General features: G+C 47.4%; 1 protein-coding gene across 1 annotated transcript in view; it reads right to left on the bottom strand.

The window, feature by feature from the left end:
* drd4b (dopamine receptor D4b) overlaps positions 1 to 16,024 on the bottom strand; it is a 30,033-nt gene that overhangs the window by 8,613 nt on the left and 5,396 nt on the right. Inside the window, exons 2-3 of the mRNA XM_036981606.1 lie at positions 14,983 to 15,095; positions 9,482 to 10,092 (exon numbers count right to left, since the gene is read on the bottom strand). Coding sequence (XP_036837501.1) covers positions 9,482 to 10,092; positions 14,983 to 15,095 — 724 coding nt within the window. The remainder of the gene's footprint in view (positions 1 to 9,481; positions 10,093 to 14,982; positions 15,096 to 16,024) is intronic.

Below are 16,024 nucleotides of genomic sequence, written 5' to 3'. Positions count from 1 at the left end.
TACCCTGCCGCCCCTCCACTCTAACCACTAGTCTACGCTGCCGCCCCTCCACTCTAACCACTAGTCTACGCTGCCGCCCCTCCACTCTAACCACTAGTCTACCCTGCCGCCCCTCCACTCTAACCACTAGGCTACGCTGCCGCCCCTCCACTCTAACCACTAGGCTACCCTGCCGCCCCTCCACTCTAACCACTAGTCTACCCTGCCGCCCCTCCACTCTAACCACTAGGCTACGCTGCCGCCCCTCCACTCTAACCACTAGTCTACCCTGCCGCCCCTCCACTCTAACCACTAGTCTACCTGCCGCCCCTCCACTCTAACCACTAGGCTACGCTGCCGCCCCTCCACTCTAACCACTAGTCTACCCTGCCGCCCCGCCCCTCCACTCTAACCACTAGTCTACCCTGCCGCCCCTCCACTCTAACCACTAGTCTACCCTGCCGCCCCTCCACTCTAACCACTAGTCTACCCTGCCGCCCCTCCACTCTAACCACTAGTCTACCCTGCCGCCCCTCCACTCTAACCACTAGGCTACCCTGCCGCCCCTCCACTCTAACCACTAGTCTACGCTGCCGCCCCTCCACTCTAACCACTAGGCTACCCTGCCGCCCCTCCACTCTAACCACTAGGCTACGCTGCCGCCCCTCCACTCTAACCACTAGGCTACGCTGCCGCCCCTCCACTCTAACCACTAGTCTACCCTGCCGCCCCTCCACTCTAACCACTAGTCTACCTGCCGCCCCTCCACTCTAACCACTAGGCTACGCTGCCGCCCCTCCACTCTAACCACTAGTCTACCCTGCCGCCCCTCCACTCTAACCACTAGTCTACCCTGCCACCCCTCCACTCTAACCACTAGTCTACCCTACCGCCCCTCCACTCTAACCACTAGTCTACCCTGCCGCCCCTCCACTCTAACCACTAGTCTACCCTGCCGCCCCTCCACTCTAACCACTAGGCTACCCTGCCGCCCCTCCACTCTAACCACTAGTCTACCCTGCCGCCCCTCCACTCTAACCACTAGTCTACCCTGCCGCCCCTCCACTCTAACCACTAGTCTACCCTGCCGCCCCTCCACTCTAACCACTAGTCTACCCTGCCGCCCCTCCACTCTAACCACTAGTCTACGCTGCCGCCCCTCCACTCTAACCACTAGTCTACCCTGCCGCCCCTCCACTCTAACCACTAGTCTACCCTGCCGCCCCTCCACTCTAACCACTAGTCTACCCTGCCGCCCCTCCACTCTAACCACTAGTCTACGCTGCCGCCCCTCCACTCTAACCACTAGTCTACCCTGCCGCCCCTCCACTCTAACCACTAGTCTACGCTGCCGCCCCTCCACTCTAACCACTAGTCTACCCTGCCGCCCCTCCACTCTAACCACTAGGCTACCCTGCCGCCCCTCCACTCTAACCACTAGTCTACCCTGCCGCCCCTCCACTCTAACCACTAGTCTACCCTGATCTGTTGAACAGCAGCGATTATTTTGTTTTGTTCTTACTTTAAACTCTGTTTGTTTATTAGAAACGCAGATGGGCTTTTCACACTGCTGAAGCAAACCAAGCTTGTACAGAGCTGACCTGATTACGCAGATCACAATCATAGTTTCTGGAACTTTTGCTGACAATATCCACATTATGTTTGGATTGGGCATGGTACTGTGAAATGACTATCTGTGTAATGAGTCACCAACCCACCCACATGGTCTCCCACATAGATTACCAAAGACAGAGAGGAACATCCGTCAGTCTGGCTGGAGACTAATGAAGGCATTTAACTCTCCTCAACACTTCCATCTGTTTCTGCTCATTAGTTGAAGCCGTGAACGAATCAGTAGGCACCTCTATACTTAAACCTGTGGTCATGTGTGTCGTGGGGTTAAGACGATCCAAAGTGGTACATAATGTCTGGATTGAAGGCTTTAAGCTAAACTTAGTCAGGTAGAGAACGGTGGCCTAAAGTCACACTTCTAATAGGTCTACAGACCTTCTGTCAGACCTAGCATCTGATGTCTACAGACCTTCTGTCAGACCTAGCATCTGATGTCTACAGACCTTCTATTAGACCTAGCATCTGATGATTACAGACCTGTCTAACAGACCTTCTGTCAGACCTAGCATCTGATGTCTACAGATCTTCTGTCAGACCTAGCATCTGATGTCTACAGACCTTCTGTCAGACCTAGCATCTGATGACTACAGACCTGTCTAACAGACCTTCTGTCAGACCTAGCATCTGATGTCTACAGACCTTCTGTCAGACCTAGCATCTGATGTCTACAGACCTTCTGTCAGACCTAGCATCTGATGACTACAGACCTGTCTAACAGACCTTCTGTCAGACCTAGCATCTGATGTCTACAGACCTTCTGTCAGACCTAGCATCTGATGTCTACAGACCTTCTGTCAGACCTAGCATCTGATGTCTACAGACCTTCTGTCAGACCTAGCACCTGATGTCTACAGACTTTCTGTCAGACCTAGCATCTTATGTCTACAGACCTTCTGTCAGACCTAGCATCTGATGTCTACAGACCTTCTGTCAGACCTAGCATCTGATGACTACAGACCTTCTGTCAGACCTAGCATCTGATGACTACAGACCTTCTGTCAGACCTAGCATCTGATGACTACAGACCTTCTGTCAGATCTAGCATCTGATGACTACAGACCTTCTGTCAGACCTAGCATCTGATGACTACAGACCTTCTGTCAGACCTAGCATCTGATGACTACAGACCTTCTGTCAGACCTAGCATCTGATGACTACAGACCTTCTGTCAGACCTAGCATCTGATGACTACAGACCTTCTGTCAGACCTAGCATCTGATGACTACAGACCTTCTGTCAGACCTAGCATCTGATGACTACATACCTTCTGTCAGACCTAGCATCTGATGACTACAGACCTTCTGTTAGACCTAGCATCTGATGACTACAGACCTTCTGTCAGACCTAGTGTCTGATGACTACAGACCTTCTGTTAAACCTAGCATCTGATGACTATAGACCTTCTGTTATACCTAGCGTCTGATGCCTACAGACCTTCTGTCTAACAGACCTTCTGTCAGATCTAGCATCTGATGACTACAGACCTTCTGTCAGACCTAGCATCTGATGACTATAGACCTTCTGTCAGACCTAGCATCTCATGACTACAGACCTTCTGTTAGACCTAGCATCTGATGACTACAGACCTTCTGTCAGACCTAGCATCTGATGACTACAGACCTGTCTAACAGACATTCTGTTATACCTAGCGTCTGATGCCTACAGACCTTCTGTCTAACAGACCTTCTGTCAGACCTAGCATCTGATGACTACAGACCTTCTGTTAGACCTAGCATCTGATGACTACAGACCTTCTGTCAGACCTAGTGTCTGATGACTACAGACCTTCTGTTAAACCTAGCATCTGATGACTATAGACCTTCTGTCAGACCTAGCGTCTGATGACTACAGACCTTCTGTCTAACAGACCTTCTGTTATACCTAGCGTCTGATGCCTACAGACCTTCTGTCTAACAGACCTTCTGTCAGATCTAGCATCTGATGACTACAGACCTTCTGTCAGACCTAGCATCTGATGACTATAGACCTTCTGTCAGACCTAGCATCTCATGACTACAGACCTTCTGTTAGACCTAGCATCTGATGACTACAGACCTTCTGTCAGACCTAGCATCTGATGACTACAGACCTTCTGTCAGACCTAGCATCTGATGTCTACAGACCTTCTGTCAGACCTAGCATCTGATGACTACAGACCTTCTGTCAGACCTAGCATCTGATGACTACAGACCTTCTGTCAGACCTAGCATCTGATGACTACAGACCTTCTGTCAGATCTAGCATCTGATGACTACAGACCTTCTGTCAGACCTAGCATCTGATGACTACAGACCTTCTGTCAGACCTAGCATCTGATGACTACAGACCTTCTGTCAGACCTAGCATCTGATGACTACAGACCTTCTGTCAGACCTAGCATCTGATGACTACAGACCTTCTGTCAGACCTAGCATCTGATGACTACAGACCTTCTGTCAGACCTAGCATCTGATGACTACATACCTTCTGTCAGACCTAGCATCTGATGACTACAGACCTTCTGTTAGACCTAGCATCTGATGACTACAGACCTTCTGTCAGACCTAGTGTCTGATGACTACAGACCTTCTGTTAAACCTAGCATCTGATGACTATAGACCTTCTGTCAGACCTAGCGTCTGATGACTACAGACCTTCTGTCTAACAGACCTTCTGTTATACCTAGCGTCTGATGCCTACAGACCTTCTGTCTAACAGACCTTCTGTCAGATCTAGCATCTGATGACTACAGACCTTCTGTCAGACCTAGCATCTGATGACTATAGACCTTCTGTCAGACCTAGCATCTCATGACTACAGACCTTCTGTTAGACCTAGCATCTGATGACTACAGACCTTCTGTCAGACCTAGCATCTGATGACTACAGACCTGTCTAACAGACATTCTGTTATACCTAGCGTCTGATGCCTACAGACCTTCTGTCTAACAGACCTTCTGTCAGATCTAGCATCTGATGACTACAGACCTTCTGTCAGACCTAGCATCTGATGACTACAGACCTTCTGTAGTCATCAGATGCTAGGTCTGACAGAAGGTCTGTAGTCATCAGATGCTAGATCTGACATCATGGCCATGTTCTGTTATAATCTCCACCCGGCACAGCCAGAAGAGGACTGGCCATCCCACATATGCTCTCTCTAATTCTCTCTTTCTTTCTCTCTCTCGGAGGACCTGAGCCCTAGGACCATGCCCCAGGAATACCTGACATGATGACTCCTTGCTGTCCCCAGTCCACCTGACTGTGCTGCTGCTCCAGTTTCAACTATTCTGCCTTATTATTATTCGACCATGCTGATCATCTATGAACATTTGAACATCTTGACCATGTTTTGTTATAATCTCCACCCGGCACAGCCAGAAGAGGACTGGCCACCCCACATAGCCTGGTTCCTCTCTAGGTTTCTTCCTAGGTTTTGGCCTTTCTAGGAAGTTTTTCCTAGCCACGTGCTTCTACACCTGCATTGCTTGCTGTTTGGGGTTTTAGGCTGGGTTTCTGTACAGCACTTTGAGATATCAGCTGATGTACGAAGGGCTATATAAATACATTTGATTTGATTTGATTTGATTTCTGTCAGATCTAGCATCTGATGACTACAGACCTTCTGTCAGACCTAGCTTCTGATGACTACAGACCTGTCTAACAGACATTCTGTTATACCTAGCGTCTGATGCCTACAGACCTTCTGTCTAACAGACCTTCTGTCAGATCTAGCATCTGATGACTACAGACCTTCTGTCAGACCTAGCATCTGATGACTACAGACCTTCTGTCAGACCTAGCATCTGATGACTACAGACCTTCTGTCAGACCTAGCATCTGATGACTACAGACCTTCTGTCAGACCTAGCATCTGATGACTACAGACCTTCTGTCAGACCTAGCATCTGATGACTACAGACCTTCTGTCAGATCTAGCATCTGATGACTACAGACCTTCTGTCAGACCTAGCATCTGATGACTACAGACCTTCTGTCAGACCTAGCACCTGATGACTACATACCTTCTGTCAGACCTAGCATCTGATGACTACAGACCTGTCTACAGACCTTCTGTCAGATCTAGCATCTGATTAATACAGACCTCCTGTCAGACCTAGCATCTGATGACTACAGACCTTCTGTCAGACCTAACGTCTGATGACCACAAACCTTTACCTTAGTTATGTTGCCTGGGAAGTCTACAGGAGCCTACATGATAAAGTGTAGTCCCTCGTCATCAGTTTCTCCGATAAGATGCTACTGATGTCCAAGGGCTTTCCTAATTTGGGTTTAGTAAATACAGCCTCCTAGGTCTATTAGCTATGGGCTGGGTTTGATGACCTTTTGGTATGATTTGATTAGTACATGTTTTTAACCTGTTTAACCATTTGTTTTGTGTTGCTTGCCGACAACATGTAGTTGCTTATCATTAACTTTTCATTATTGATGAATAGTGCATAATAATTTAGCATCTGCTGTCAACACTGTAGCATTCTGTATTTTCCTAACAGGCTGTGTATCTGCTGTCAACCCTGTAGCATTCTGTATTTTCCTAACAGGCTGTGTATCTGCTGTCAACACTGTAGCATTTTCCTAACAAGCTGTGTATCTGCTGTCAACACTGTAGCATTTTCCTAACAAGTTGTGTATCTGCAGTCAACACTGTAGCTTTTTCCTAACAAGCTGTGTATCTTCTGTAAACACTGTAGCATTCTGTATTTTCCTAACAAGCTGTGTATCTGCTGTAAACACTGTAGCATTCTGTATTTTCCTAACAAGCTGTGTATCTGCTGTCAACACTGTAGCATTTTCCTAACAAGCTGTGTATCTGCAGTCAACACTGTAGCTTTTTCCTAACAAGCTGTGTATCTGCTGTCAACACTGTAGCATTTTCCTAACAAGCTGTGTATCTGCTGTCAAGCTGTGTATCTGCTGTCAACACTGTAGCATTCTGTATTTTCCTAACAAGCTGTGTATCTGCTGTCAACCCTGTAGCATTCTGTATTTTCCTAACAAGCCGTGTATCTGCTGTCAACACTGTAGCATTCTGTATTTTCCTAACAAGCCGTGTATCTGCTGTCAACACTGTAGCATTCTGTATTTTCCTAACAAGCTGTGTATCTGCTGTCAACACTGTAGCATTCTGTATTTTCCTAACAAGCTGTGTATCTGCTGTCAACACTGTAGCATTCGGTATTTTCCTAACAAGCTGTGTATCTGCTGTCAACACTGTAGCATTCTGTATTTTCCTAACAAGCTGTGTATCTGCTGTCAACACTGTAGCATTCGGTATTTTCCTAACAAGCTGTGTATCTGCTGTCAACACTGTAGCATTTTCCTAACAAGCTGTGTATCTGCTGTCAACACTGTAGCATTCTGTATTTTCCTAACAAGCTGTGTATCTGCTGTCAACACTGCAGCATTCTGTATTTTCCTAACAAGCCGTGTATCTGCTGTCAACACTGTAGCATTCTGTATTTTCCTAACAAGCCGTGTATCTGCTGTCAACACTGTAGCATTCACTGTACATTAGAAAGGTCGTTTCTCCCATTAATCATTTAAAAATAAAAGTAGCACATGGCAGTAGGCACACCACACTTACCGTTCTACCTAAACAAAAAGGATATTTGGTTGTCCTATTCCAAGCAGAACCCTTTGGGTTCCATGTAGAACCCTTTTTTTTCACAGAGGGTTCTACCCGGAACCCCCAAAAAAAGGTTATTCCAAAGAGTTCTCCTATTAGAACAGCCAAATGACCTCTTTCTGAAATTCTTTTGAAAAGTGTGAAGCAGTTCATTGTGACAGATCAGGAAGCCATGAGAGCACTGCAGGACACAGCACCTTTTTTATAGAAGTTTTTTTTTTTTTTTTCTCTCTCACCGATGAAGATGAAGGATGTGCCACCAGCATCCACCACTCAAACATAGTGCATGTTTCATTAAAAATGCACCTCATATCAGCCTGACACTGAGAAAATGACTCAACCACCTCAAATTATTCATGAATGATGACGCTGTGGCCAAAAGTGAATAAGTTCAGAAATGAGAGATAGAGAATTCCCCCGAGGTATATCACTGCATCTTTTCCATTTAGACTGTTACGGCCCCCTTAATCAATGTCCAGGTCAGTGTGACTCCAGAGAAACACAATACTCTCCCAGTGGACCAAACTGGATGACATCCTTTCAACCAGCTCGGCCTGCTGGGTATTTTATCCTTTTCATCACTTCATCTCATGATTTAACATTTCTATCAGTTTCCAGGTTCTGGTTTGATGAACGTTATCCTCCATTAAGCAGGTCAGTGAATCAGAAGCTGGAAACACAATACTTTCATCATTTTATAAATGTAGCCTGTCATTATAACTGGAGAACCGGTTCCCAGTACTATCTGATAGTGACTGTCTAGTCTAGCTTTTAGGGCTCCCAACGTGTGTGTTTTAATTATGTATTTCATTTTTTATTTTATTTAAGCCTTTGGAGAAAGCAATGTGTGCTTTGAGGCCGGCCATAAGGGCCGGCCTCAAACAGTATGAACAGTATGAACAGTATGAACCCAAAACATGCATTTGACCCAGGTCTGATCACGACCAGTTAGAACCTACCCTATGAGCCCTCAGTAGAACCTACCCTATGAGCCCTCAGTAGAACTTACCCTATGAGCCCTCAGTAGAACCTACCCTATGAGCCCTCAGTAGAACCTACCCTATGAGGCCTCAGTAGAACCTACCCTATGAGCCCTCAGTAGAACCTACCCTATGAGCCCTCAGTAGAACCTACCCTATGAGGCCTCAGTAGAACCTACCCTATGAGCCCTCAGTAGAACCTACCCTATGAGGCCTCAGTAGAACCTACCCTATGAGGCCTCAGTAGAACCTACCCTATGAGGCCTCAGTAGAACCTACCCTATGAGCCCTCAGTAGAACCTACCCTATGAGCCCTCAGTAGAACCTACCCTATGAGCCCTCAGTAGAACCTACCCTATGAGCCCTCAGTAGAACCTACCCTATGAGCCCTCAGTAGAACCTACACTATGAGCCCTCAGTAGAACCTACCCTATGAGCCCTCATTAGAACCTACCCCATGAGCCCTCAGTAGAACCTACCCTATGAGCCCTCAGTCGAACCTACCCTATGAGCCCTCAGTAGAACCTACCCTATGAGGCCTCAGTAGAACCTACCCTATGAGCCCTCAGTAGAACCTACCCTATGAGCCCTCAGTAGAACCTACCCTATGAGCCCTCAGTAGAACCTACCCTATGAGCCCTCAGTAGAACCTACACTATGAGCCCTCAGTAGAACCTACCCTATGAGCCCTCAGTAGAACCTACCCTATGAGGCCTCAGTAGAACCTACCCTATGAGCCCTCAGTAGAACCTACCCTATGAGCCCTCAGTAGAACCTACCCTATGAGCCCTCAGTAGAACCTACCCTATGAGCCCTCAGTAGAACCTACCCTATGAGCCCTCAGTAGAACCTACCCTATGAGCCCTCAGTAGAACCTACCCTATGAGGCCTCAGTAGAACCTACCCTATGAGCCCTCAGTAGAACCTACCCTATGAGCCCTCAGTAGAACCTACCCTATGAGGCCTCAGTAGAACCTACCCTATGAGCCCTCAGTAGAACCTACCCTATGAGGCCTCAGTAGAACCTACCCTATGATCCCTCAGTAGAAAAGAGAAAGGGGGGGAAACAGAGCTGGCGACTTCAGTCAGTCACAAACACTTGAAACTTGATTCTGGACTCATAGGACTCTGAAGTTTGAAGGAAACCTTTGTAAGTTTTTGACAGGTTTGAGGGGAACTTGTTAGTTTTTGACAAGTCAGGGGAGCCTTTTGTGAGTTTTTTGACAACTTTTTGACAAGTCTGTAATATAATCTGTGGCACTTACCCACCACAACAGGAAGAACCCTCATGGCCTTCCTCTCCCTGCCGTTGATCTTGGCTCGCTTCCTCTTCTGCGGCGGCCTCTGCTGGTAGGAGATAGACGGCACGGAGCTGATCCTCTCCCTGTACGCCGAGGGGAACGGGGGGCAGTCCGGCTGCAGATAGTCATCGGTATCCTCCAGCCCCAGCCGGGCCTGAGCCAGGTCCCTCTCGATGATCCTGGGCAGGGGCATGGGCAGCGGCCCGGGGATGGTCCCTGAGGTCGGCATGGCGGCGGCTGCGGCTGCATGCTGAAGCTTCCTGCATGTCTGGATGCTGTTCCTCAGCTTGGCCTTGCGCGCCTCCTCCCACCTCTTCAGGCCCTGGAACATGCCGAAGTAGAGGAGGAGCATGATGGGACAGGGGATGAAGAAGGAGCAGACAGAGGAGTAAATCACGTAGTTGTCATCTTCCAGTTTACACTCGGTGGGGTCCCGGTGTGGGATGTTGTTGATACCCAACATGACTGGGGAGGCCACGGCCAGGGCTATGAGCCAGGTGCCTGACAGCAGGATGATCTGACGCTGGTCAACGTGCTTCCTGTTGTAGTTCAGAGGGATTGACACAGCAATGAACCTGAGGGGAGGGGAGGGGGGGTGGGGGGTGGGGAGAGAGAGAGAGAGAGAGAGAGAGAGAGAGAGAGAGAGAGAGAGAGAGAGAGAGAGAGAGAGAGAGAGAGAGAGAGAGAGAGAGAGAGAGAGAGAGAGAGAGAGAGAGAGAGAGAGAGAGAGAGAGAGAGAGAGAGAGAGAGAGAGAGAGAGAGAGAGAGAGAGAGAGAGAGAGAGAGAGAGAGAGAGAGAGAGAGAGAGAGAGAGAGAGAGAGAGAGAATTACATTTACAGTTCATGGAATTAACTACAGAACAAAATACAAATCCTCCAACCCAAAGAGGCCTGTGGTGTTGATTCGTTCCTAAATGAAATGATGAAATATACAGACCACAAACTCAATTTGGATATTATTAAACTCTTTAACATCATCCTCAGCTCTGGTATCTCCCCCAATATTTGGAACCAAGGACTGATCACCCCAATCCACCAAAAAGTGGAGACAAATTTAACCCCAATAACTACCGTGGGATATGCGTCAACAGCAACCTTGGGAAAATCCTCTGCATTATCATTAACAGCAGATGTGTACATTTCCTCAGGAAAAAGAATGTACTGAGCAAACTCTCGTACTTTGTTGATTTCAAAAAAGTTTGACTCAATTTGGCATGAGGGTTGTACAAATGAATGGAAAGTGGTGTTGGGGGAAGAACATCCGACATTATAAAATCCATGTACACAAGCAAGTGCGCAGTTAAAATTGGCAAAAAAACTAACATTTATTTCCACAGGAAAGACAGACACCAAATTGAGACTCTGCACGCAGAATTCTGCAAAAATATCCTCCATGTACAACGTAAAACACCAAATAATGCATGCAGAGCAGAATTAGGTCGATACCCACTAATTATCAAAATCCAGAAAAGAGCCGTTAAATTCTACAACCACCTAAAAGGAAGCGATTCCCAAACCTTCCATAACAAAGCCATCACCTACAGAGAGATGAACCTGGAGAAGAGTCCCCTAAGCAAGCTGGTCCTGGGGCTCTGTTCACAAACACAAACACACCCTACAGAGCCCCAGGACAGCAACACAATTAGACCCAACCAAATCATGAGAAAACAAAAAGATAATTACCTAACACATTGGAAAGAATTAACAAAAAAACAGAGCAAACTAGAATGCTATTTGGCCCTAAACAGAGAGTACACAGTGGCAGAGTAATGAGTACGCTGAGAGTCGGGAAGCAAGTTCAGGGAGGGAGTGTTTTAATAAATAAATGCAACTAAATACAAAACAAGAAACACAAACAACACACAGACATGACACTGGAACAGAAACTATAATGCCTGGGGAAGGAACCAAAGAGAGGGACATATATAGGGAAGGAACCATAGGGAGAGACATATATAGGGAAGGAACCAAAGAGAGGGACATATATAGGGAAGGAACCATAGGGAGAGACATATATAGGGAAGAAACCAAAGGGAGGGACATAGATAGGGAAGGAACCAAAGGGAGGGACATAGATAGGGAAGGAACCAAAGGGAGGGACATAGATAGGGAAGGAACCAAAGGGAGGGACATAGATAGGGAAGGAACCAAAGGGAGGGACATAGATAGGGAAGGAACCAAAGGGAGAGACATATATAGGGAAGGAACCAAAGGGAGGGACATAGATAGGGAAGGAACCAAAGGGAGGGACATAGATAGGGAAGGAACCAAAGGGAGAGACATATATAGGGAAGGAACCAAAGGGAGGGACATAGATAGGGAAGGAACCAAAGGGAGGGACATATATAGGGAAGGAACCAAAGGGAGGGACATATATAGGGAAGGAACCAAAGGGAGGGACATATATAGGGAAGGAACCAAAGGGGGAGACATATATAGGGAAGGAACCAAAGGAAGTGACATATATAGGGCAGGCAATCAGGGAGGTGATGGAGTCCAGGTGAGTCTGATGAAGCGCAGGTGTATCACGATCATCGAATGTAAAATCTTCTTCTAGAGACTCTTTAGTGACAAAGGACCTTTACCTACAGTATGACCCTTTACCTACAGTATGACCTTTACCTACAGTATGACCCTTTACCTACTGTATGACTCTTTACCTACAGTATGACCTTTACCTACAGTATGACCTTTACCTACAGTATGACTCTTTACCTGCAGTATGACCTTTACCTACAGTATGACCTTTACCTACAGTATGACCCTTTACCTACAGTATGACCCTTTACCTACAGTATGACTCTTTACCTACAGTATGACCTTTACCTACAGTATGACCCTTTACCTACAGTATGACCCTTCACTTGGATTCATTTAAACTTTAGTGCAGAACTTCTATTGATACAAATTCAGGATTTGAGTGAAAGTCGTGAATTGGTTGTTTCTCAGCCCGATGCAACAAGTCAATAGTGACCTGATGCAAATGAAAATTCATAACAGAAATAGACTGTTGACACAAGGAAAAAAATGTATGCTTGTTTATTGTTTATTTACAGTGTTTTCCTGTTAAGAAACAAGAGCACATTTCTAGCAAAGGGAAAAATGTATGCTTGTTTATTGTTTATTTACAGTGTTTTCCTGTTAGTAAACAAGAGCACATGTTTCCCTTGCGTCAACAGTCTATTTCTGTTATGAATTTGCATTTGCATCAGGTCACTATTGACCGAGGCTAAACATTATTAAATTAATTTATTCATTTATGTAAATATATTCATACTCTCAAATTGGTCAAAATGTTAAAATGTTATAAATCTATTAGAATCACCGTGGGTGGCTTTCAGACATTGCTATGACGGGGCTTATTTTTCTCCAACTAAGTAATGGTTTTTAGTTTGGTCCCATCGCATCGCATTTCACACAATGTGTTTATTTATCTCTCAACAGCAGACCCTGAGATATGGAGAGGTGAGGTAGAAGGGTCAACACCATTAGAAGTAGAGACTCAGGAGGTAGAGGAGTCAACACCATTAGAAGTAGAGAGAATCAGGAGGTAGAGGGGTCAACACCATTAGAAGTAGAGAGACTCAGGAGGTAGAGGGGTCAACAACATTAGAAGTAGAGACTCAGGAGGTAGAAGGGTCAACACCATTAGAAGTAGAGACTCAGGAGGTAGAAGGGTCAACACCATTAGAAGTAGAGACTCAGGAGGTAGAAGGGTCAACACCATTAGAAGTAGAGACTCAGGAGGTAGAGGGGTCAACACCATTAGAAGTAGAGACTCAGGAGGTAGAGGGGTCAACACCATTAGAAGTAGAGAGACTCAGGAGGTAGAGGGGTCAACACCATTAGAAGTAGAGACTCAGGAGGTAGAGGGGTCAACACCATTAGAAGTAGAGACTCAGGAGGTAGAGGGGTCAACACCATTAGAAGTAGAGAGACTCAGGAGGTAGAGGGGTCAACACCATTAGAAGTAGAGACTCAGGAGGTAGAGGGGTCAACACCATTAGAAGTAGAGAGACTCAGGAGGTAGAAGGGTCAACACCATTAGAAGTAGAGACTCAGGAGGTAGAGGGGTCAACACCATTAGAAGTAGAGAGACTCAGGAGGTAGAGGGGTCAACACCATTAGAAGTAGAGACTCAGGAGGTAGAGGGGTCAACACCATTAGAAGTAGAGAGACTCAGGAGGTAGAGGGGTCAACACCATTAGAAGTAGAGAGACTCGGGAGGTAGAAGGGTCAACACCATTAGAGTAGAGAGACTCAGGAGATAGAGGGGTCAGCACCATTAGAAGTAGAGACTCAGGAGGTAGAGGGGTCAACACCATTAGAAGTAGAGACTCAGGAGATAGAGGGGTCAGCACCATTAGAAGTAGAGACTCAGGAGGTAGAGGGGTCAACACCATTAGAAGTGGAGAGACTCAGGAGGTAGAGGGGTCAACAGCATTAGAAGTAGAGACTCAGGAAGTAGAGGGGTCAACACCATTATAAGTAGAGAGAATCAGGAGGTAGAGGGGTCAACACCATTAGAAGTAGAGAGACTCAGGAGGTAGGGGGGTCAACACCATTAGAAGTAGAGAGACTCAGTAAGGAGAAGATGAGATGTGTCTGTCTGTTAGGGAGATTCGGGCTATACGTCCTGACTAGCTATGAATGGAAATGTCTACATTTTTAATGCATCAAACATCAGTTGGGGAACGTGTCTGTCTGTTTCAGGAAGTAGTTCATTAGATGGACTCAACGCAGCATTTTGAAGTATTTCTGCTAACGCTTCAGATATTGTTAGCCCTGGACACCATGTGGATAGTTGTTTATTTTTACCCCTTTTTCTCCCCAATTTCGTAGTATCCAATTGTTGTAGTAGCTACTATCTTGTCTCATCGCTACAACTCCCGTACGGGCTCGGGAGAGACGAAGGTTGAAAGTCATGCGTCCTCCGATACACAACCCAACCAGCCGCACTGCTTCTTAACACAGCGCGCATCCAACCCGGAAGCCAGCCGCACCAATGTGTCGGAGGAAACACAGTGCACCTGGCAACCTTGGTTAGCGAGCACTGCGCCCGGCCTGCCACAGGAGTCGCTGGTGCGGAATGAGACAAGGACATCCCTACCGTCCAAGCCCTCCCTAACCCGGACGACGCTAGGCCAATTGTGCGTCGCCCCACAGAGCCTGGGCGCGAACCCAGGGACTCTGATGGCACAGCTGGCGCTGCAGTACAGCGCCCTTAACCACTGCGCCACCCGGGAGGCCCTTAGTTGGGACTGTTGATAATTACACAGCAGGAAGCCTGGGACAGGAAACACACAGTATAAAGTAAAGCACCAAATAAACATCATGTTTACATCCTTTAACAGAGTCGGATCCCAAAACCTCTCTGGCCTAATGAGAACCTTGTCTGAAAACCTGATGACTTAAACCATAATGGTAGAGGGACCTGGGGTTCGGTGTGTGTGTGTCTGACTGACCTGTCGACGCTGATGGCACAGAGGTTGAAGATGGAGGCTGTGCACAGCATCACATCCATGGACATCAGACCGTCACACAGCATCATGTTCAGGGACCACACGCCACCCTGGAACTGAACACAACATACAGCATCACATCCATGGACATCAGACCGTCACACAGCATCATGTTCAGGGACCACACACCACCCTGGGCCTGAACACAACACACAGCATCATGTTCAGGGACCACACACCACCCTGGGCCTGAACACAATACACAGCATCATGTTCAGGGACCACACACCACCCTGGGCCTGAACACAACACACAGCATCATGTTCAGGGACCACACACCACCCTGGGCCTGAACACAACACACAGCATCATGTTCAGGGACCACACACCACCCTGGGCCTGAACACAACACACAGCATCATGTTCAGGGACCACACGCCACCCTGGGCCTGAACACAATACACAGCATCATGTTCAGGGACCACACACCACCCTGGGCCTGAACACAACACACAGCATCATGTTCAGGGACCACACACCACCCTGGGCCTGAACACAACACACAGCATCATGTTCAGGGACCACACACCACCCTGGGCCTGAACACAACACACAGCATCATGTTCAGGGACCACACACCACCCTGGGCCTGAACACAACACACAGCATCATGTTCAGGGACCACACACCACCCTGGGCCTGAACACAATACACAGCATCATGTTCAGGGACCACACACCACCCTGGGCCTGAACACAATACACAGCATCATGTTCAGGGACCACACACCACCCTGGGCCTGAACACAACACACAGCATCATGTTCAGGGACCACACACCACCCTGGGCCTGAACACAACACACATCATCATGTTCAGGGACCACACACCACCCTGGGCCTGAACACAACATACAGCATCATGTTCAGGGACCACACACCACCCTGGGCCTGAACACAATACACAGCATCATGTTCAGGGACCACACACCACCCTGGGCCTGAACACAACACACAGCATCATGTTCAGGGACCACACACCACCCT

This window comes from Oncorhynchus mykiss, chromosome 6 (assembly GCF_013265735.2).
Source record: "Oncorhynchus mykiss isolate Arlee chromosome 6, USDA_OmykA_1.1, whole genome shotgun sequence".
In the NCBI taxonomy this organism is placed as follows: domain Eukaryota; kingdom Metazoa; phylum Chordata; class Actinopteri; order Salmoniformes; family Salmonidae; genus Oncorhynchus; species Oncorhynchus mykiss.
This window is presented reverse-complemented; position numbering and strand designations above follow the sequence as displayed.